This window comes from Lissotriton helveticus, chromosome 2_1 (assembly GCF_964261635.1).
Source record: "Lissotriton helveticus chromosome 2_1, aLisHel1.1, whole genome shotgun sequence".
Lineage (NCBI taxonomy): Eukaryota > Metazoa > Chordata > Amphibia > Caudata > Salamandridae > Lissotriton > Lissotriton helveticus.
The window spans coordinates 1,377,972,261-1,377,997,209 of NC_136059.1; the positions used below are offsets into that span (position 1 = coordinate 1,377,972,261).

The 24,949-nt window shown below is 39.9% G+C and overlaps 1 protein-coding gene and 1 long non-coding RNA gene across 2 annotated transcripts in view; both read left to right on the forward strand.

Moving 5' to 3' along the window:
• The first annotated feature begins 3,177 nt into the window (after nt 1-3,177).
• LOC144819764 (uncharacterized) lies at nt 3,178-8,674 on the forward strand. Its single transcript, XR_013607556.1, has 3 exons — nt 3,178-3,493; nt 7,033-7,125; nt 8,631-8,674. It is a non-coding gene; the product is annotated as an uncharacterized LOC144819764 (long non-coding RNA).
• A 499-nt stretch (nt 8,675-9,173) lies between these two features.
• LOC144820257 (maestro heat-like repeat-containing protein family member 1) overlaps nt 9,174-24,949 on the forward strand; it is a 28,562-nt gene continuing 12,786 nt past the window's right edge. The window contains exons 1-9 of the mRNA XM_078677847.1: nt 9,174-9,240; nt 9,886-9,947; nt 11,748-11,867; nt 14,228-14,335; nt 16,159-16,279; nt 18,397-18,437; nt 18,756-18,897; nt 21,782-21,834; nt 22,984-23,091. Coding sequence (XP_078533973.1) covers nt 9,174-9,240; nt 9,886-9,947; nt 11,748-11,867; nt 14,228-14,335; nt 16,159-16,279; nt 18,397-18,437; nt 18,756-18,897; nt 21,782-21,834; nt 22,984-23,091 — 822 coding nt within the window. The remainder of the gene's footprint in view (nt 9,241-9,885; nt 9,948-11,747; nt 11,868-14,227; nt 14,336-16,158; nt 16,280-18,396; nt 18,438-18,755; nt 18,898-21,781; nt 21,835-22,983; nt 23,092-24,949) is intronic.

Genomic DNA, 24,949 nt, shown 5'->3' on the forward strand with positions numbered 1-24,949 from the left:
TGATTGTGGCATTCAGAATAGAGTCCCATGCCCATGCCTTTGCCATTTCAGCCCGCATAGTTAAAACAATTAATTTTTTAAGGAAGTGACAATTAATTGGAAGGAAATACAACAGCACCACTATGTGTTGCAACCCCATGTCATAATGGTAATTCAAATAAGCTCTAAAACGATTACTTTCTGTACAGTGCTAATTAAAGAACAAGTATCTCCGTGCTTATGCCATCAGAAGGCTTCAAAATATGGAACTCCAGCAAGAGGCCTTAGAAGTGAATGGTTGCATCTTAAATACAGGTCCACTGACAGCCACTTTTGAAAGATGCAAATGTATTGCTGCTATTTTGGTTATTATGTTCAAATGATACATATTGTTTTAGATTTGTTGAAATTTTGTAATTTCACATTTTAGATTCACATTTTAGCACCACATACCAGTACCAGATGTCCCTTACAGGTTTTGTTTCATTATGTCTCTTGAGGAAAAACTGTTAAAAACTGAAACAGCTCTACACCAACCAGCTACTTAACTATTAAGCCTTTATTTGTACAAGGATTTAGAATTTCTGTAAATGCAGCAACTCTGCTATAATGCCGAACTCCTTCATCACCATCATAAAAAGGTGCGAGTGAATCCTGGGAAAAGACAATGTGAAACGTTCTTTTCCGCTTATTGCATTACGTTTTATGTTCTGCTGGGTGGAAAATATACAAAGCCAATCATCAAGATTTTTTTACAATATGTTTCATGACCAACACCACCTTTGCAGCACACTCATCATCTTAAGTTGGTATTAGTGTTTAGTTTAATTAATATTGTTTATCCTATTTTCTCTTACAGGACCGGAAATTGAACCATATCTAGATCTGATTCTCAGAACGCTCTTTCCTGTAATGAAGACTGCTTCTACAATCAACCAGAAATATTGGTTTAGCCTTGGTGTGCACCTGCGCTGGTGGAGCGGTCGGGTTTGGTTTGATGGTTGGGAGAGTGTTGGGACAGGACACCTTTATTAAGTTCACTTTTGTAACATTTCCTGAGAGCACCCTTCATGCAAAGAGATGCAATTTCTTATGTCTGATTGGTGCAGAGAATAACAGTCCCTATTCATCCCATTGTTTTCAACAACTGATTACTTATCTGCATTAAACTTTCATTTGTGGCACAAATCAGAACTCAACTGCAACAATGGTCTGCATAATGTGTAACTCCACTACTTTCTAGTACATTTGCCAATTGGACTGGCATGCTGAGCTGCTGTGTCAAGTTTGCCATGTAATGACTGGAACACATCTCTAGTCTGTATAGTGCACCTCTGGGAAAAACCCTATTCTTTTCAGTAATAAAAAACGAAGGGCTTGATTTAGAGTTCGGTGGACAAGTTGTATCCTATTGTATGTGTAATAAGAGGGACGGGCTATCCCATCACGTTTGTGATGGGATACCCATCTGCCACAGCCTGAATCAGGCCTCATGTTGGGAACTTACCTCCCTAGGAAGTGGAGCATTAAAACCTGTAGAAATTGTACATCATTTCCCAGAGGTAATTGTTCACTTCAATTGCACAGACATCTTGTTGCAACCTAGAGCTCGCACAATTGCAAACTAGTCACCGTGTTAAGTAAAGATTTAGACTGGTGTAAAGCATGGAGTAAATATATTTTTACAATTTTTGCCTCTTGAAAAATAAAGAATGCAGGAAGCAAGATTTGCTCCCAACTAAACATTTTCAATATTAGGACAGAAAAAGGGGCAATGTGATTTCACACGTTTTGCTATGCTTAATATAGGAAATTGAATGAATCAGTGTTTATTTAGATGTGAGATTAAAACCAGTGTAGTGTCTTCCTGCCTGATTAGCAGAAGAGTGCAAAATCATTATACCACTTTTTACTCTGGTGATATCTGAACCAGCACTTCTTTGTTAACCACATAAAATGATTCACTAAATTACTGATAAGGAATGCTCGGATGCATCATCTTTTATATTTTTACATACTTTTTTTTATTTTGCCAAGAGGGCAAATATCGTCATACAGTAATAACTTGTGCAAAATCTGATTTCTCCACTCTTATTTCATAAACAACAAAACTGTACAAACTAAATTGCTTTGTTGCTAATTGAATGTAAAAAGTACTCTGGTGACACATATTCTGCCTTTCCTTCATTTTAGTTCAATACAATGAGTTGCAGTAATGTGGAATTATTACCATATATTGTCTAGAATGCTTCAAAAGTGCAATAGGATGCATGATCGAAATGGATACCATTACAGTATCTATGAGAGTCATAGAATACCTATGTGAATTGAGTCTAATACCTGCTATAAATCATTTCCTATCAGCAGACGCATTGCACTGTTTTTGCTCAGTATGTCCTATGCACTACCAGACGAGGTGGTACCTGTGTAGATTAATGCAACACTTAAGCCTTTGAACTTAACTGTAATTTTTTTATTTTTGTGCAGTCATTGAGATGTTATCAGGCCAGTTTGCTTCCAGTGTAGACACTCCTCTAGTCACACTTTTCTTTGAAGCCTACTCAACCTGTAAGGTATTTCTTCTTGAAACCATCCCCAGTCTCCAGGAGGTGAGTTGGTAAAGTGGGGAAAGAAGAGAGTGCAGTGGATGAAGGTTTAGAGCTGTTACGTTTTGTGAGATAACTGATGCATACACATTGACTGCCCCTTCCTCTGCCTTTGCATATATACTTCATTTGATGAAATACAAAAAAATATGAAATTCATTCTCTTGACCCAGACTTGTGATCTCTATTTATGTAGATGAATAAAATGTGTAAAAACCTTTATTGTACCCGACCAAGTATCAAATTCCTATCAGGTCAGATATATAAAACAAAATCAAAGCTAAACCATGCTATAATACTTAAGTATTAGGGAACAGTAAGTGTAATAGGTATTTTTGAAAAAGAAAGTGACAGAATTAGATTCTAGGGCAATTTAATAAATTCGCAGCAGCAGTAGTGTATTTTCAATGTCTACCACAACCTGTCCATGAATAGGAGCCAGGGGAAATATTTTTTTTTTAAAGAGCTGGGGAGAGGGAGAAAATAGAGAGAGTGGGTGGGGAACCCTCATCCAAATAAGACAAGAGCGAAACAAATTCATGGATAACATTTCTATTTTAGAGAATCAGTTTTGTCTATGGGAATATTCTGCCAGTGACAGAAACCACTACCTTTGCATGACAGAATCACTTCCTAGTGAACAGATGTCAAGTGCAGCTGCCTCTCCAGGGAACCCTCTACTTCCACATGTGGCTCATCTTTTCTTAGTAGTTAATGTCTAGTGTGTGGAACTGAAAACCTGGTGTAATTTATCTTAACAGGTCTGGGGGCAGGTCATCACCACTCTGGGACATTTGGCCTCCATTCTGCCAGAGGAGCAACTAGATAAGGAGCTTCCTTGGTTGGTCAATGAAGTTGAAAGGCTCCAGCCCCAGCTGCCTGCTGATATGGCATTTCGTTTGCTCACGGTGAGTGTGACCTTTATTTGCTGTCCATGCTTGCCACTTCAACCAATCCCAAATGATCCACTCATAATGAACACTGTATCTCATAATGAGAGATTCGCTGCAATGAAACACTACATTATTGAGAAATGAGGGTTGAATACAGAACTACAGGATTCCATTGGTGAGTTAGTTACACCACAGGTGGAGTTGTGAGATGGTTCAGGCCTCCATCATGTGTACATTGGGCCAACATATTGGCATTCCGCTCCCAACAGTACCAATGTTGTGGGTATCAGAAATTTTGGGATGTAGGAAAAATGTATGATTCCAAGTTTGCCCCTTAGGTAACCCTGAGAAATAGAACCACCACACCTATTCGGACAGTAATTCCCCACTATTTGACACATTCACGCCTGGTAATTATTTCAGTTTTGAGCTGGTGTATTGTTTTGGGAGATGAAGGGATTACAGGGAATATAGTTTTCCAACATTAATTCCAAATACTGAACCAGCTCAATTGTGATTAGTACACAATCCATGAAGGCAGCCAGAGAAGCAAAATGCACATTTGTATTTGTTACGTATGGAATCGGGATTAATAAAGGAGAAATGTGGACCGAAGCAATTGTGCTAGATTTTAAATAAACATCAACAGTGCTGAAATTTGCTTCACCTGTTGTTGTGATACTGGGTAAGTAAAATTGGTTATAGAAGTGAAATTGAGCATACTGATGCTCCATCTTGATGCGTTAATCATAACAAAACAGCAGATCTTCAGTCACTAAAGCCCTGACATAGGTCCCAAGCAGTAATTGGGCTTACTAAAGCCCTAGTGACCTCTTATACCAAACAGTGTGCCATTGCATTTTCTCTAGTCTGAGAGGCTGCTTACACCCTGTGAAATACAAGTACATTTACAAATGACCTTCACTAAGGAGCCCCATGACTTTGCATTGCACTCCAGGTGACCGAACATACAGGTAAAACAGTGAAGTCTTAAGAGGAGCACTGGAAATGTATCATGTTGGTAATCAATAATGTGTTGGAATTATAGAATACTACTTTTAGTTGCTATAAAAACAAATATTAGCAAAGGAAAGAGTCCGTAGTTAGAGACGTGCAAACTGTATTAGCTGAAAAAGCTAGAGTGACGTAGACCTTGGTGGACACACTATTAGAATTATTACGTCTCCAATCTGCCAATTTTCATTTCCACAGAACTATTGTTTTTAAGGCTTGAGAATTGTAGATTAATGTTGAGGCTCTAAGTGGAACAGTTTCTGCTAGGTCTGAGCACTTACAGTTAAAAGGACAAGATGTTCAAATTTTCTTACAAGTCCTTCTTTTGACAGTCTCCACTTGTAATAAAAATTTGAATACCAGCTACAAACATAAAAACATGACAGAATATTGTTGTATGGCATATTGACCATATACATAATTTGAGGTTGTTCCCCCAATGAGTCTTACAAGCCTTCATTGCAGGTGATCATTCTCCTTATTAGCATCTGTGTAGCTAAATGATGTGTTCCTAAAACTGCTTTTAGTCGTCACCCATCTTCTGTGTTGCAGCTCCTGCCTCCACGTTGCCTTTGATTCTCATAAGCGAACACTATACTTTTAGGCTCCTCTGTACTCCCATGGTTCACAGTGTGCAGGGGTGCAAGAGGGACATTGAGCAATCCTGGTCCACAACTGTTAAGAGTGAAACAGATGTTGTACCTGCGCGCTCTATACTGCTGTGGCATTTTATTTGTGCTGTGTTTTAAAATGTACTCGCTCCGCTGGCATCGCGCCTTAAGAGCTGTGAAGGGCTCAGTTAATCGCGCTGTTCTTCCTACTGTCCTAGGGTCGTATTCTTAGGCCGGGGAACTAGCTTAGGCTCACCTGCATTTTAATAGGAGTTTCACCCGCTCTTGGCGGGATACAGGTAGTTTAGCGGGTCCGACCGCCATCTTGGGTTGGGGCGAAGGCTAGGAGCACTCCGGGCGCCATCTTGCTGAAGGCAAGGGACGCTGGAGGCGGACTTCCGCTCGGTCTAATACCTTATAAGGATGGAAGACCAAGGGCGCAAGAACTAGGATAACCAAGAGGATCAAGACCAGGAAGAATAGGAAAAGGATTTCTAAGAGGACTAGGAAAATAAGGAGGAAAACCAGGAGGAGGGAGACCAGTAAGAGGAAGAAGACCACAAAGAGAAAGCGGAGGCTAGGAGGTCCAGAACAGCAGCCACCACCATGACCACCATGAAAAACCTGAGGGCCAACACCAGGATTGCTAGGAGTAACAGCACCAGAGGATCCAGAGGACCAGGAAGAGGATGACCAAGATTAGCTGGACCATGAACATAAGGACAATGAAGATCATGAGGACCAGCAGGACTGGGACCAGAAGAATGAAAAGATTGAAGAACACCAGGGCAAGAGCACCAGAAGAACAACTAGGAGGGACACAGCAATAAGCACCATGGTAAAGATAATCCTTTTAACAGAAGTAGGATCTCAGGAGGATAAGGGCTACTTATGGCTAATGACCAATACCTAGAAGACCAGGACCAAGAATATGTAGATGAAGACCAGGAGGATGATTTTGAGGAAAATATGAGTTGACAGAAGGGAAAGAAGAATAAGAGGATGATCAGGAGGAAGAGACTTAGAAAAAGGAGAACGTGAAAATCAATACGAAGATTAGGAGAACTATTAAAAGGAAGACCTGGTAAACCAGGAGCATGAAGAGGAAAACCTATAGGTGGAAGACCAGCAAGAGGAGAATGACCAAGAGGAGTAGAGGGACCAGGACAACCAGGAAGTCCAGGAGCACTAGGATTACCAGGTCCACCAAGAGGACACAGCCATCAAGGGAATCACAACGGGACACGCATCAGGAGAACTAGGGACAGGAAAAGCAAAGGCAGAATGATGATTTGAAAAGGAAAGAGAGATCAACAAAACTGATGGGTACCATTAAGACCAAGACCAGCAGGAAGACCAGGAGCAGGAAGACCAAGGCCATGAAGGAAGGGACTAAGATGGCCAAGAGGATCTAGACAGTGCCATAAGAAGAAGGAGTAGCAGACAACCAAGAGAACTAGAACCACCAAGAGAACTAGAACAACCAAGGCAAGGGCCATCATCAACAGTGGCTAAGAATACAGGGCCTACGATGACAAGTGAGTCTAGGCTACATGTGTTAGGGCATGCCCCTGTTAACTGCTGAACATGTTCTCTTCTGGTTCCTTGATGGACTAAAATCCAACATCTGACTCCAACAGATAACCTCTACAGAAATCACTACGTGGATCTGAGAGATCTTAAGGCACTGTGAGTCAAGAAAACAGAGCAACCAGGAAAGAAAAAAATGGACATAAGCACGGTCCTCTGTCAAAATCTACTTGTGGTCATATGTGTTTAGAATTAGTACACAAGAGAGCTCATTCGCACACCAACTCACTCTTGCATTCAGACAGAATTTACACTTTGAAGTTTGTACTTCACCACTGACCATCATCCTTTGCACACACTGCCCTTTGGCCTCATCTCAATTTTCTTATCTCCTTGCAGACCCTTGAGTTATGCATCAAGGCAGCTGTTACTAAGAGTTGCAGAGCGCTGAATGGAACTGTGCCAACCGTGCTTGCCGTCCTGCATCACCTGGTAAGTATATACATGAGGACAAACAAAGTATTTCAGTGGGAGGCGACAGACATTTCCTGTGTAACATATTGTAACAAATAAAGTTTCTACCTTAATCCAATTTATAGTAGGAGTGTTTTTAAAGGGCAACATTTGGGAACTCTCTTGCATAAATTATTAAATTATAATCCATAAAAATCCTATGTGATCCAATTTGCTTCTAGGATGCAAAGAAATAAGACAATGGATATAAATCTGCCAGTGTTGAGAGCTCCTCTGCAAGAACCACCCATAAGTCTGCCTCCCGGCAGCTCTGGCTCTGATAATAGGTAACAGAGGAACAGAGTGACAGGGAAAGGGAAGGGACCCAGGGGTAACACCAAGGATGGAGACCTGAAAGAAAAAAGCTGTACCCAATAACAATGGTTTACAACAGATACATAATACTAACAAAGCTTATCTCGGAGGTTCAATTGTCCAGTTAGACTTTACTATCTAACATATACTGGACTCTTCATGACATTCCCAACAACAGTACACCCAATCTTAAATCTATATATTTAATAAAAATAAGGCTCTATCATATGCATTTGATTAATGCCATCAATCAAGGAAATTCAGTATTTATCCCACTAAGGTTCCTAAAGTCAATATGTGCAGAAACTACCCCACAATTTAGTTCAAATAATGCAAATACACAACATTTCTGGAATATCCTTACAATCCAAACCCCAGTCCACATATAAGAAGGCCCTCTGTAAACAGGTGCACAACTTGACGGCCATAAGTATAAAATTCCAAATAGCAATGCTGGCACGTGGAATCTGGAATGAATGGGAAACAAAAGACAAGCATCTCTGATGAGGGCCAAAGTGCGAGAACTGAATGCCGGTAAAGAAAAAAAAATTAAGTGGTACAGCAGAAACAGCAAGTGGCGGCGAGAACAGAAAAAGGCCCTAATGAAGCCACTGACAGAAACACTTGCTCCCCACTCTGCTGACTAGAGACCTGGGACGCAAAATGGGCAAAAAGTGAAGCAAAAAAGGCCTGCTCTGAAAAGCATGCAACCCACTATGCTGGCCAGACACCGTAGGACGCAAAAGGGGAACAGCTTTACCGTCCCCAGAGATAAACCAAGATGAAGGGTAACAACAGCCTTCGTCTTGATTACGTTGAATAGCCGCCACTAGTGCAAGCTTTGTTAAAAGCATTAAGTACCACTACCTTCTGCAATCTCGCCAGACTTCTGAGTCTACAAACTATCCTAAAACCATAGGAAACTAAGGCATCCATCTTAGAGTGGTATCTGAGAATTTGCACTTCCACTAATATCGGGCACCCTGAATATGCTGTATTCCACACAATTAATTTTACTGTAGCGTGGTATGGATCATGGCCCCACAAGTCCTGACAAACTCCTATGCTATCATTCCCCCACTGGAAGTTATTTGCTGTTTGGATGTATGGGATTGGCTTTCAGATAGCCTAGCTTCCATTATTATTTATTATGGCTTTGTTATTGGCAGATCTGCACACCCTCAAGTGGGGTTTCCGATGAAACAGAAGAGCCATTCAAGTTGTCCACGGCTATTATCCTGTCACTGGGTGAGTTGGTCATAAATGTATGTATGTATATATTTGTGATACTGCAAGTATATATTGGCCTTTACTAGGGATCAGGTCCTCAGTAACATTAATTTCTGTACACTGCCCTGCACGTAACTTGATCGTCTTAAAATATACTATTGCTTCAGTATTTATCTCCTCACCCAGTACATTGGTTGGCTTGCTACTGGAATATGGTGCCCAGTTTAATATATACAGCTATAGTAGTCACATGAGTACCATGTGCTCGTAAGATCATAATTAAATGTTGCAGACCATTAATAACATACCTCCTGGACATGCGTTGAAGAATGGCCTTGATGGGCTGCTCCCCGGCGTTGAGTTCCTTCTTGCATAATTTTATGTTGTGTTATTTTTCAATTATGTCTATTTTTTCTTTTCACTTTACTCTTGCAGCCCATTCTCACTCTAGTGAGGTCCATAAATATTTCGAAAGTAGCTTGATGCAGATAGGTGCAGAGTCCCGTGCCACAACATTACAGCTGCTCTGCAAGCTCCTTTCGGAAACTGGTAAGACTGTCAGTGGGTGGGTGGCAGTGTGTGTTTTAGGCAGGGAGAATAGTTAAAGGGATATAATGCTTGTCATAGAATCCGGAGCCCTAAGTTGCATTCCCAACTTACTCCCTTACTTGTCCAACATGGTGCAGCTATAAGCTAAATACTTACATTTTATATTCTTCAGCTACATTAACTGCCAACTTTTCCTGGTAGAGCACTGCAATTTACGAATAAAGTCTTGCTTACATCAACTTCAATTATGTGAATCATGGTGAAGAAATAAAGGAGTGCCACTGTTTTCTTTTCGGTTAATTGTTCCCATTGTGAGCCATTAATGGGACAGGGACACTGTGAAAACCGATCCTGACATAGACACTGGACAGGAACAAAAAGGGAAATAAAATATGGAGCAGGTCGACACAGACACGCTCAGTGGTACATGATGACACAGACTTGCACGGCGAAACAGGAAGGCATTGATAGCCCCATGGGGCTCACAGTCACAGACTCACAAACCAAAACTGAAAGACAGGACCCTCAGGGTGGTAATCACAGTTGATAGTTGAAACTTCACTACTTATGTATTAATCTTGATCTTAATAGACAAAGTCAATATCTATGTGTTATGAACATTTGGTGTATGGCTTTATTTAATAGATTCAGATGGTGCCTTTTATCTGGATGCTGTCCGTCACGTGCTTGAGGATGACAATCGCAAGGTACCATCAAGCTATTATACGTGTGTTAAAGCACTTTCATAATTAGCAACTCAATCTAATTAAGTTATGCAGTTTTTGCATAGTGCAGTAGTCCTACTTACATGGACTCAGAGCTGTGGTTTGCACACCACAATCTGTTGACTTTCTCCAAGGCAAGTCTTCAGTGGAGGTGTTGGGTCATGCAACCTCCAGCCATTTCTGTCAGTTCAGTGTGTCTTGTGTTCCATTGTCTCCCTGTCCAAGTGGACATATCCCAGTTTTCCTGCCCTAGTCTGTGTCAATGCATTATTTTCAGACCCAATCCCAGAGGTTGCTGATCTCTAATTGTTTAATAAATGTGTGTTAGAAGAAAGTTTGTGTATGCTGTTAACATATGTGGTCTGTATTTCACATTGAGTTGATCTGTAATACCCCTCACTGAGGAGGAGAATGTTGATGATCAAATAAGGGGTTTTGAAGTTCAGAATATTAATATCTCCTCAAATCTTTAACAAGCGTGGTGTAAAGTATTTCAAATGTCTCTACCAAGATTAATATTTGGGCTATGTCTCAGCGAAATCTCACCAAAAGTGAATCGATAATACAGGATAATATTCAATGTGCACGTTTGAAAAGTCTGATTGTGATATAAAAGATGTATTTTATGTAGAAATTGGAATATATGTGACTTTCTTGATGCCATGTATGTCCACAATGTGCCTAACTTCAGTGCCATGGAGAAAGCAAGTAACTCAGTATCAGAATCACCATGTTCAGCATGTTAGCAAGCACAGGACATAGGCACAAAGGAAAATCAACAAAGCTGTTTTCTTTTGATAACGAACAAAAGGCTGTATTGCCAAAACTTTGTCTCTATTGGATTCTCTTTGAGAGGTGTATTGGGTTTGTCATTTTTAACATCAGGGCACGATATAAACCAAGTTATTCTTAGATATTTTTCAGATTAAACCAGGAACATTAGAGACAGGACTCTGCTAGGAATGTTAGAATCACAGAAATCAAGCATGGATGTATTCTTTGGCAGTTGAAGCCATTGTGGCCAGATTGTGCAAATATACAGCGTACAGAACCATGTTAGGGATGTGAATTTTAACGCAATGCTGGATACAGGAGACTGTGACTATTTACGGTCTTGAGCCAAAACGACTTCTCCAAAGTGATATTGATCAACCAAACAACAAGGTGTGGGACAATGAACTCTAAGTACTGCAACCCATTTGTTATCTGCTATCTGTGTTGGGATGTCTGCTCAATCTTACAGGTGGAGTTAGACAGCGGCCATCATTCTTCCCACAGACAAATCTAGTTTTTTTTTAATTCCCTCAGCAGTGGAATCCACAGCCTATTGAATTCTCATTTGCATTTTTGTAATCAATATCAGGTCCTGAGAGCTTTTTTGTTGGTTGTAACCTACCTAGGCATATTTTGCATTTTTTTTAATCTTTTATCAAATCTCAGGCACCTATAGAAGGTGTAGCCCACCTGGAATATTTGAATATTCCCTCAATCACACTTCAGTCAGACACTCTGTAAAAACAGTTTAATTAAATTGACTCTAGTTTCATTCTCAGAGTGTCATAATAGCCCTTTTTGCAACATACTTTAAAAGGTTGCATCCAGGTACTGGCTTTCCACACATAAAAATGTATATCTGTCTACTCTGTGGACAAAAGGAAGGAGAGAATGCATGGTTTTCTCACACTCCCTTGCTACTTTCTCACTGGAATGTGTGATTTTCTCCTATTCATACACCAAAAGGGTTTCTCACTAACCATGCCTACCTTTTTTTCTCAATTACAGGTTATTCTTGCCACTTTAAGTTTAATGTCCAGTTTAACAGCCAAAGGTTTGTATGATGTGAACGGAAGAGCTGTGATGGATTATGTGCTTAAAAAAAACAGCCTCCTTATCAAAGAGCAGGTAAGTGGCAGATGCACATATTTGGGGAGGTGAATGTGTTAGGGTACAGCAACAGTAGTCAGCACACAAGAAATAAGTGGACCTTTTAGCCCCCTTGTGTCCCAACGTAGTTACTTTGCCATATAATATACATCAGCAGTGTCACATATTTGCCCCTGATGGTGGAATATAGACCTCATGTCCCTCTCGTTAGTTCCCATAGTCTCACCTTGACATTCTATGTTCTTCATTTGAGCTTGATGTTCCCCACTTCCACTCCAGTGCGTCTTTCTCCCTCCGTCACTTTTATGGGTGTCCCTTATCCATTTGTCTGCTTACATTTGCACCTGAAATTCAGCAGCTGCCCATCAGTGCCAACACTGTACCTGCCTTTTCTTCATGTCTTGCTATTCCAGGGTGCCCATGATGTGAACCAAACCACTCAAGTGAATTTACTTATAGCTTTCACTTCAAGAGTCATTCTTCCAGTATACTCAATCTATGGTTTTTCCATTATTGTGAAAAGTTTAACCTAGTGTACCCTTACTATTGTGGGGTCTGAGTTAGTGATGTCAACTGCAAGTGGAGTCGTTGTCCCGAAGTTCAACTACTGCAGCTGGTTTGATTCGTACTGTGGACCTTCTGCCAATTTTATAACTTTTATCCTGCTCTTTATGTTGTGCAAAATCGTCCACTGTTGTGAACAACAAGTTTCAGAAAGTGGTCTGATAATATCCTTTAGTTATTCTCTTTCTCCTTCATTGCCCTCCTCTTCCACAGGCCTCATGTATGATTTTGTATTGGGCACTTCTTCTGTTTCTTCTCTTTTCTTGGACCATCTCAAGTCCTTTGGGCACTTACACGTTGATCCTATCTCTAGTAGCTGGAGGAAACGCCTGTCATCTGACTAGGGGCCAGGAATGGGTATTGAATCAGTGCTCTTCACTGGTGCTTGTGGGGCTGAAGTGATATGTGGCAGCATGGGCAATGGCAGGTGGCATGGTGTCTGAAAGCTGCAGTATTCTTGGCTTTGTCAGTGTCTCTGGGAGAGTAGGCCACAGTGGTTTATGGTCTCACCAATTCCTCCATAACAGCAGAGGTGCCATGACCTTCTTGATCACTGTGAACCAGGAAGGACTTCCTCAAGCTTGGCCAATGCATCCATGTTACAGAGTAGTTGTACCAAGATGCACAACTCAAGTCCATGCTCAGTAATATGTGTGGGGATTGGGCACCACTGATGACGTCTGGTATCCATCTCCTTGGGGCCTGACCATAATCCAGAGTGTCTGCAGTCCATGCTTAGTCTTACTCTTGGGTTCCCATTAAGCTCAACTAATAGATGAGCCAGACACTGTCCATAGTTTTTTTTACCACAGGCCAGAGGCATCATGCCAGGAACAATTCAGATGCCTGTCCTTATGTTGCATCGCATTGTAACAATGGTGCTTGAATACCTAGATCCCATTTTAGTAACCAGATGCACATGTTGACTGGCATGAGTGCAAAGAAATAAGATGCTCAGACACTGTGAGAATGGGACTCGCTCCATACACGTCTCAACAGCAGTGCTCCCATGCAGTACATAGGCCTACCACACAATCCAGCCTAAGTGAGACAACTGGCCCTTAGACTTTGCCGGGGCTAACTGGGAAATTTCTTGGGTGATTGGGGAAGGCACATGGGCATTCAGCGAATGCACTGATAAGCTGTGTTTTTCACTGATAATACATTATCTAGTGGGCTCCTTCCTGTTATATACCCCGCTTTATCGTTGAAATGCCTAACAGGGCAAATTACCAAATCCTACACAAAGTAGCACAAACATACTTCAAATCAGTATTTCATATCAACACTGCCTCCCAAAAATGCAGATCCCGGTTTTGTCTTATTGAGTGTAAGAAGTACCATAATGTAGCACATACTTCCCCATCAAGCAGCAAGGGGAGGCCTCATGGGGCATCACAATATTTGTAGTGAGCAAGAGAGACTACCTTGTGGTGCCAGAGGTGTAATGTGTCAGATGTAGTGCCCAGTGCATCAGAACCTTACATATTATAAGTGAGTCCACCGGTATTTTCACTGTATATGAATGCTATACACTTCTCCGCCAAATGACAATACACTTTTATTCTCTGTAGAGCGGAGCATGGGTGCATAACCTCATTTATAAATTTTTATTTACATGTTTGCGGCTAGTGGTTTTCATTTCACATTTGAATTTAAGCCAAGAGGTTCTCTCTGTGCTTACAACCTTGATTTGAAAATTGTGATGTTTTCACTCTCAAATCTCTTGACCCTCCATGAGGAGAGAAAACACAGTGAAAATGATGTGAAAATATATGTTACTTTACTTCTCTTGCTTTTCCACATTTTCACAGGGCATTAGTCACATGGATCCTGAATCTGATGTTGAAGAAGAGACCATCCACATCCAAATCTTTCAGCTCCTCAATAAAATTGCATTACGCCATAAAAATACTGACGAGGTAAGTGAGAAGGGTGTGAAATAAGGTGAGTCAATAAACTAGAAGTGTACAAAATATAAATTGCAGAATGTCCAAAGACTCCTCAGTTCCCAGGTTATCTTCATTATCCTCTAACTCACATAATAGCATGTTTTAGTAAAGCTCTCTCTGCTGCATGTTTGTATGTGGGAAATATGCGCATAGTGATCTGAACCATGAATGCATGTTTAAAATGCATTCCTTTTTCACCCAAGTCGTTACCATGATTTGCCTTCGGGAAAGCACTGGACTTTGGAATAGTATTTACTATTCCAACTCCAGTCTGTGCAACTGTAGGGAAAGAGTTGGACTTAAAGTACAACATTAGTCCAACAACGCTTTCCTTCAGGGAAGTGGTTGTATTGGCTTGCTTGATAAAGGAATGCATTGAAAAGACACATTAGGGCACGTACAGCAATTACGAGTCTTGCAGGGCAATGTGTTGGGATCTTAAATACCTTAAAAACATCTTGTCTTCCTGCCAGAAGCTGCAAGAAAGACAGTGGTCCAGTCTTTAATCATGTTGAGACTGTATTACTGCATTGTTCTGTATCGCGGAGTGTCACAGACATGATGAAGAAGACGACAGTGGGTGCAGAATATGGCAGCTTGGCTGCTATTTCATCTGCCTAGACACTCACCATCAGCCCCAGCTCTACCAATGCTGCTCTGGCTTCCGTTAAGGCATTGGGTATATTTCAAAGCCATGTGCTATTGTCACAAGATTCTCAATCATAAAGGCCCTAAATATCTTCACCTCTGATCACACCTTATCTTCCTAGAAGAAATCTGAGATCAGCTGATGCCTCTCTTGCATCTATCCCCAGAATCAAAAATGCTCACATTGGAGGCCATTCCTTCAACTACTTGGCAGGCAAGATGTGGAACTCCCTACCACTTTGGCTTAGGCAAGAAAAATCTGAAATACGATATCGCAAGAATTTAAAAACATGTTTTTTCACGCTAACTTAGATTAGGGGAATTCATATTCTTACTCTGTATAATAGGACTGATACCCCAGTGCTGGGACACGCAGCTGACGCAGCTATGCGCTTTATAAATCTCATTATTATTATTATTATTATTAGTGGTTTGGACCAAGTTGTTAAGGCACAGCGTGATTTGAGACGCGATGTAAAGTCTGTTTCCTCTGCTGCAGGGATAGAGCTCTGCTGTCCCGTGCAGTCCTCATTCCCAGCATTTCCGGCATTCATAGAAGATTGTCGAATCCTACCTCATTTTTTTTAATGAAGCAGGTTTTCCAAAATAGTCTAAATAGCCACTTTGAAACGAGATTGAATGGCACATCAATCACATTGCAAAACATAGCTACTCAATCTGCATCTCCTATTTGCTACTTGATACATCAAGCACCAATATTTCATATCAACAGGGTCGTTCATTCCCAGCCATAGCTTTGCACACTCCGGCACATTTATAAAGATAGTTCTGTTTTGTGATTGTTATGAGGATAACAGCAGATAATGAGATCATTTACAAAGCAGCTCACTCACAGGGTTTTTGGAGAATAAATGTTGCACTCATTCTCTGCAAATAATTGCTCGGATATAGAATCATGGATTGTAGCATTGAACAGGGTTGGTGCTACATCAGTGTAATACCAGCAATCTGTCTTGGACCCCATCAGCAAGGAATGGTATCAGGAAGGGGATAATTCAAATGTAGCCCCATCTCCAGAAGACCCACCAGAAACCCTCCCACCGGGTATGACTGTTTATCTGTGGGAATGCAGCCTTATTAAATGCTAATGATACTAATAACACATTCGCTGCTCTTTCTTGCAGGGATTTTGGAAAGAGATTTTGAGCTACATGTTGGAAGATGACTATACTTCATCTGTGCCAGCACTGTGCCAGATGCTACTTGTTGTAGATAAGAAAGCAAGCATCAACTTTCATGAATGTGGTGAGTGTTAAGCATCCTACTCATTGACACAGTGGGATCTACCATTGAAGGTGGTTAATGCTTCCTCCTCCACTCCCCAGATCCCCTCTTACTTTGTCATGATCAGGCATGAGTTGAAGAACCAGTCCATTAGCTCAGGATGTGATGGTTGAGTTACTATAGAATGTGGGTGTCAATATTTCAAATAACATTTATTGCTCTCCTTTTAGAGATAGATGTGTCTGTGCTGATGTTGCTGCTCGCTGTGAGCCTTATTCATAAGGAATTAACTAATTGCTGTGCCTCAAGCCATTTGGCTGTGCCACGCTGCGTTAATTCCGCAGCACCGGGATGCTTCATATCTACAATGATATAATGGATCCCTCTGCTCTCCCAGTGCTGGTGCATAATTAGCTGCCATGCAACTATGAAGGCACCCTTGTACCATGGTGCAAGGGTGGAAGCGTCACAGGGATGATTGTTTTTGTGCACCAAGGCATATCTTTGTTTTTATGCAGTTAGGCATACCTTTGTGCACAAAAACAATCACAATAGGTAATTTCCTCTTCCTAAATGTGCTGCAGTATGCAGTATGCGTAGAAAGAGGTAAACAACGAGGAGAAATAAAAATATGTGTTCTTGTTGCACCTCCCTATACCTCCCCCGGGGAGGTGTAGCATTCTTACAGATTTCCAGGTGTACTATTTCTTGTAAATCTGGAAATGCGGCAGAAGCCTTGGGTGTTGCGCAGGAAATCTCACAGCAAAACCCATGGCACAACTGTTCCACACCAAGTGTTGCGTGTAAAGGGGCCATATTTACAAGGGCATTAAAAGCCACACAGGGTGGCTTTACCTGTCCTTGTAAATATGGAGCAGCAGGTTGCACTGCTGGTGTGTCTCAAAAAGTGATGCACAGGTGGCACAAAGGGCTTTTAAATAATCCCTATATACTTTTTGTAGTTTGCCAGACATAAAGTGACTTTCCTGTTTGTTTCAACTCTTAGTCTGGTTAATGCTCCTACCCCCTAAATGCAATGTACTAACTGTCCCAGGTTTCCACACACCATGAGGCTACTCAGGGCTCTAATGCTCCTCTTCAAACCTTGGAGTATTCTTGCTCTCCATGATGTTACTTCTGTCAAGTATGTTGATCATACCCTGCTGGGTATGGTACCTATTTATGTGTTGTTACTTTTGCCGACCGCAACAGGGATATATTTTATTTCTCCATGGAGTTATTAGTTATGATATTTGTCTCTGCAATGTTTCTGGTTCAACATTTGGGACTTCAGCTCCATACATAGTTATTGGCCCTCACTTGTAAGCAGGGATGCATGCTCAATGATGGTAAGTGAAAATAAATATTTTGACTGACTCCAAGGTTACAAAGGAGATTCGCATCTGGTGGTGAATACCTGTAATTGCTAGAATTCCAGGGTTCCAATTAGCTCTCCCCGCTCAACTTTCCAGTGGATGTGTTGATAAAGTGCAAGTGACCTGGGCAGATGGTATCATAGTCTATTTATTTGTCACTCATGTTAGGAGTCCTTAACAGAATCGAACAGGCAAAATATGTGCTTGTTCTTGCTTGCCCCAGGTCGTTAACCTTATTAGAAAATAGATATGCAAGAACATGCTCTGGAGTCCTCTTTTCTTCTGGGGTATCCGCTGTCAGAAAATGGCTCCCATTTTTCCATGGTCCTTCAGGATGTAAAGCACGTCCACGGCTCATGACGCATCCTCTCTTATCCCACTGGAGTCTTCTATCCCTCAATGAAAGCTGTAGCAGGAACCTATGCATGGCAGCTTAGGTAGCTCCTCCTCCAGCTTTCATTCCTTGACAGCAACCACTAAGGGAGGGAGGTAGACAATTGCAGCATAGGCTGTCAAGGTACTGTACACCCCTGGGCACTCCTTAGTGGTAAGGGTGCCTTTGCCAGTATTTGCAGGAATTTCAAAGCATCCTCATGACCGCTAGAGGCTCATTGAAATGCCACCCATCACCCATCATCTTCTTTACAGGTACTACTGGGTGTCTTAAGTGTGTGTGTCAGCCATGTGTCTTCCTTTGGCAAGTATTGCTCAGTAATTTATGGATTGAGTATGACATATTTTCGTTCTTTTGTACCTAAACAGCTAAAGAAATTCCAATACACAGACTCTTCATAAGATTGCTGGTGAGTGAGTATCACATTCCACCCCCCCATCATATTCCACCAGATCCCTCTTCCCAAGTTGTTTGCTGCCATTTCTATGCAACCTGCTAATAGAGATCTTAAATTCAACTCAGCTTTTTTCCTTTTGAATTTGATGGTTTTATTTCCAGTAAATTGGTTATCAGTACGACATGCTACTTGCATTGAACAGAAACAGCCAAAATGTGGTTGGTACTAAGTACTGCGTAGAGACCAAGGTAGCATTTCCAGAAGTTTTAGGCTAGAGAATAGGAACTCATGACAGAATCACTTTCTGAATTCTTTGTTGTGGGTTTTCAGGTAATTTCTTCATATCCTCGCTGGGATGTCGAAAGGGGAACTTCAGTCTTGGCTCTTCTCGCACGGCTGATTCCTGCAAATTACCCATTTCTAGCAAAACTCCTCAGAAAGAAGATCCCCCCGCTGATAACATATTTAGAAGGTGAGACCCCAAAGCATGAACCTGTGAGCACACAATTTAAACAAGTATTAATGGCATTTCAAACAACCATTGACCAATGACAAAGCCATTAAGTCTGGTGTTGGCTGCTAGCTTTTAGACCTTGTCCACTCATGTTTTTTTCACGTTTTTATAAACTTGTATTGTGGTGGGAGATGATGCCAGGTTCATACCAAGATAAAAAATAAGGTTTTGGTCTCAAAAGGTCACATTCTTAATAAATGAAAATAATTTGTGTGTGGATGTGCTCCTTGTGAAAAAGCAGAATGCCATTGTTCACAGTGAAGTTAGCCAACGGCAGAATTGGCCCATGATGTATGCTGTGGAGGAGAGAAGAGAATGTGAATGATAGGACACGTTAGACCAGCAGATGAGGAGGTCTGGCTGAAGGCTTGTACAAGGAAGTAAAAAAAGAAATAGTCACAGTTTTTCTTTGTAGCTGGCCGATGCCATACTCCAAACCGTATGAGGCAATAACTGAAACGGAGTCAGGTATCTTATTGCAAGTTCTGGGTTACTTCCGCATATAACAGAAAGGCAGTTGACACATTGGTTTGCCGAAAAAATCAGTTTAATACAAAGCTTCTGCCATGAAGCGCTTCATCTGTCAGACGCAGCCTTGATCACATAAGAATGCGGCATCTTGATTCAGTATTTTAAAGTACATTTGTGCCAAAAAATTCCATAAACATAGAAAAAAATATTTCTTCAGTATATCTAAGGTCAACATTATTTTAGAGCACTACCTGTTTTGGCACCTTTTCTTTTATTTCAATTGTGACTTATTGTAACAACTCAGTAGCACCAACTCTTCTAATGACTAAACTTGAAACAAAAACTCCTGGTGGCCTCAATACAGAAGAGATTTTGCACACACATTTATAAACACCAAACGCTCTCTCTGCGTTTGTATTAGAAGTAGGTATTAGTCAGGGTACATGGTAGGTTAGATTAGTCTACTCGGGCATAACATTGTTTGTGTGATGACTAAGGATGAACAGGGTATTTCACAGCAATTAATATGAAAGAAAATGTTAGAACTCTGGTATAACCATATGTTGCAGTTAAAAGTAATGTTTTAAATGTTGCATAATTGAATCCTACTATGTGAGAAGTTCACATGGAGGAACATTTAGAAAAGTTGGTGATATTATGTTGTTAATAAATTGATTGATACATATTTCTGTAAGGTTAGTCACCCTTGTTTTCTTAAAAACAAGATTTATATTTCAGCCTGTGTAGCAGATATCATGCGGAAGTGTTTTATTGTGTTTTTAAGGTAGAATTAATTGCAAATTATAATGTCACTTATGTGAATTAGTCGGGTAGTTCCTACAAATCTATAAAGGATCTCCACGTTTTAGACAACATAAACTAAGGGATTGGTGTCCAGACTGATTCCAGACACCCCCAAAGAATATGTTAGTATGTAGACCAGCTAGCTCACAGTGCCACTATAAGCCCCACAACCTTACCAAGTAAAGAATAGTTTCTGGCAACTATCGAACATGAGAACCCTGACCCCTCAGGGATCATGGAAACAGTACAATACTTTTTGCTTGGTCACTTGTGCTCACTTTATCTCAGAGAGATACACAGACTAAATGGTGGGGGTGTTTTCAATAAGTATTTATTGAACCAGAGTCATTCTAGCATAAAATACATGTGCTGCAACAACCACGAGACAGAAACAGATATAGACGATTACAAGCACCAATAGAGTAAATAAAAAGTAGAATTCTACCATGGTGATAAAATAGTGAATATATGCAGACATATAAATACATAAAGTTAATAGTGCGTACTCCTACGATGCAAACCCTAACTAGATGTACCTAAATGTACCTAGCATGTATGTTGGAGTATAGCCAAGAACCTCCTAGGAAAGATCAAACCCCAATACCTGTTGTGAGAAAGCAAAGGACCCCATCTTGGTCTCGAGTGGACAACCCACAAGTAATGTCAGACGACTGCTAACTGGAGTGTCTGCATGCAGGGACTTCAGCGTCTCGTGTCAGCATGTCAGCATAGAATCTTTTTCTCCTCCGGCTTGCCCAGCAAAGATGTGGTACTTATATACATGAAAGGTACCATCAGGGGTTCTACCTAGATGTGCCATGGTTCTGTGGGCATGTAAGCCAAGGATGACGATAGTGGTGACCCTTATACAGAGTTATTATGCACAAGATTGTAATCCTGCTGTGATACTAAGAATCCTCATGCATAATAAATTAGGCTAGTTTTTTGAGAAAACTACACTGCAGCACCTAACTAGGTAAAAGGTAAGGGCCAGAACTGTTATGTAGAGCAAGGTAGGACAAATGTTGGTAAAAGCTTGTGCGACTACCTAGGACTATATTGAAGTACGTTGGGTATTATAGCAAATTAAGAAGTGTTACAAAATATTTTGGTCTTTGATATAATAAAGGAGTATTTTTCTATGTGTATGTAATTTTAGAGCACATATGCACTTTTTTACTCTGAACCACAACGGCGATCCCCTATGTGATCAAGGCTTAATCTGACAGCTGAAATGCTTATTGGCAGTAGCTCTGTAATAAACTGATTTTCTGCAAACAAGTGGTGTGGTGACCTTTCTGTTATATAAGAAAGGAAACCAGAATATATAAACCTAAAATTACAACCAGATATAAGGAGCTAAGAGTGACATCAAGGGCACATGAACAACTAATGACCTTGAACTCAATTCCCAGGACAGGCTGAGCCAACAAACACATTTTGCACACTTTGAATTGTGTGAATCTACTTCTGCTAGTGCTTGGTATGTAAGCACATTGCCTTTGAAATGTTGCTTGCTATTCACTTTTACTTACATATATTTCTTTTTTACCAACTACTATTTCAGCTTCCACGGAAAGAAACTTTGACTTGGCAAAGTGGAAATGCACGCTTGTTTCAGTAAGGATGAATTGTTAATGAATGTCACACATGACGCTTGTCTCTTTGTTTTCCAAAGCCACTCATTCAGCGTGAATATATGCAGATATTAAATTCACCCCATCATAGTGCTGTTCTGCTATGAGGTTGCAATATTCTCACCATATCCCTATTATTTCTATGGATTATGATCGTTACTATGATGTTGATTATGATTGGGCACAGAGGGGGAGCAGCTGTACCCGGTACATAACATTTCCCTAATATGTAATGTTTACCAGAGGCATTAAAAACCTTATTGGCCCAAGTTGACATTCATAAAACTGGAAATTGCATGCTTACGACACCTAGTCCTACATGTATCAGAGTTTATCTGCATGTTTTACCCAGGTAAATTACAGGCTCCACAGTGATCATTGCATTACTCATAAATCTGACTGTTGTTGCACAGGGCTAAAAATGTAGCCCCTTACTGGTAATTGTTTCCTCCGACTCTTTTTATCCCCCAGGATAGTCACACTAGCACAACGTTCTTCTTTCCCTGGATTGTCACACTATCACTCTTCCCACTGCATTCCACATTATCAGTAAATTCATATTCTGCAATCAGATAGGCACATGATCCATGCTCCCTATCTTCATTTGAATTGTCACTCTGTCACTGTATGTTATTGCCGGGCCATCACACTCCACTGAGCTTCTATTGTGCTCCTGAGATGAAATTTTATGTTCCTTGTGTTCAGTCTTCACCCTTGTTAACACTAAATTTACATTCTGCTCCCTTGCTGGATACCCAAAATGTTTTTGCATTCTGCTTCTAAGTATGTGATATTGTTGCATAGTCCCAATGTGTTTTCTGTCTGCATGGCTGCACTGTTGCTCTTTTCACAATAATTTGTGGGCAGCATGGTTTTGTTGCATGTGTTTCTGTGTAAATCACGGCCACTGTCAAGGCCTCCTGTTTCTTCTCAGCACTGATATCACACCACACTATTTAAGCATTGCTGTATGTGTTCTCTGGTTCTTATGTCCAAATATAATTTCATTACAGAGGTTGTTAGCTGAAGTTTGTTTACCCTTATCTTCTCAAAATCACTGCAGACGTCAGCCGTGGATACTGCATTTACGTTTCTATTACTGCATTAAAGTCTCTCACTGTTTTTCTTGCAGTTCCTGGGGACTATCCTAAAACAAGCCCCATACAGAGAATGGCATGTCTCTTTTATGGAAGAACTCACCGAACAGATTGACAGTTTTGTCCATCATGTGAATGAGGAGGTTAGTGCTCTCAAGGGTCAGTATTGAACCATTGGAGAAGTCAATTTAACACAAAGTCGGAGAAGGGTAGAACTGTGTATTCCATTAGTAAAGGTAATTTTTATAATATGGGTACACAGCATTGGGCTTAGCCTGTTGGGAAAATCAGGTATGGTTCTCCCACTCCCTGGAAGGACTGACCTACTAAGAAGCAGATGGAGATGAACTCCCTGAGGTAATCCTCTCCACTTGAATCAATAAAAGCCACAACATTTCAGGGCTATACTCATTTCCCTAATGGATCTCCTTTAGCCAATAGGTAGTCTTCATGTTAGAGCCAATCCCCATTCAGGGGATGTGAGGCCATATTCATGCAAAAAGCAGTGGAGGTATTGTTCCTATCAAAAATCAAAGAAGAAAGGAAGGCGGGCAAAGAAGGGGGAATCTTAAGGATTATTTCTTGGTGCCCTCACACATCACTGAGGATGTAATGCTTCATAGTGGGCTTGCTTCTCATAGGTCCAGCGCTATAATGCCCTACGAGCCCCTAGAAGGGTCACTTTAGGGGAGATCTTTTTATTTTTGATGTCTGATTAGAAGTGCTTGTGTAAGGGCATTTTGTATGTGAGGGGTGATGTAAATGTGGGTACACAGTCAAAATATCGAGTTGAAAATTTCGACCTACCAAAATATCATGTTTAAAATTTCAAAGGTACAGAATATCGATGTCAAGAATATCGTAGGACAGAATATCGACCCTGAGGTAAGTAATATCGAATTCATTTATATCGATGTAAGTAATATCGAAGTTAGTAATATCGATAGCATATATATCGATGTAACTAATTTCGATGTTATTAATATCGATATTTGTATTATTTTTTTGATTTTTATTATGTATGTGTTATATGTTTTTGTTAAGTATTTAAATTAATTTTTATTATATGTGTATTATTTGTATATATTAAGAAATTTATTTTTAAGTAAATTATGTGTTTTAGTACCGGAGCGGGTTGTGGGTTTATAGGGGAATAGGGTGGGAAGTAATTTAATTGTAATTATTAATTGGCAATTAATTATTTTAATTGATACATTAATTATTTAATTGGTAATTAATGTTAATTTTTATTAAATGTTATGTTTTAGTACCAGAGCGGGTTGTGGGTTTATAGGGGAATAGGGTGGGAAGTAATTTAATTGTAATTAATTATTTTTTTATTTAATTATTAATTGGCAATTAATTATTTTAATTGATACATTAATTATTTAATTGGTAATTAATGTTAATTATTATTAAATGTTATGTTTTAGTACCAGAGTGGGTTGTGTATTTATAGGGGAATAGGGTGGGAAGTAATTTAATTGTAATTAATTCATTTTTTATTTAATTATTAATTGTCAATTAATTATTTTAATTGATAAATTAATTGTTTAATTGGTGATTAATGTTAATTATTATTAAATGTTATGTTTTAGTACCAGAGTGGGTTGTGGGTTTATAGGGGAATAGGGTGGGAAGTAATTTAATTGTAATTATCAATTGGCAAATAATTATTTTATTTGATAAATTAATTATTTAATTGGTAATTAATGTTAAATTTTATTAAATGTTATGTTTTAGTACCAGAGTGGGTTGTTGGTTTATAGGGGAATAGGGTGGGAAGTAATTTAATTGTAATTAATTACATTTTTATTTAATTATTAATTGGCAATTAATTATTTTAATTGATAAATTAATTATTTAATTGGTAATTAATGTTAATTATTATTAAATGTTATGTTTTTGTACAAGAGTGGGTTGTGGGTTTATAGTGGAATAGGGTGGGAAGTAATTTAATTGTAAATAATTAATTTTTTATGTAATTATTAATTGGCAATT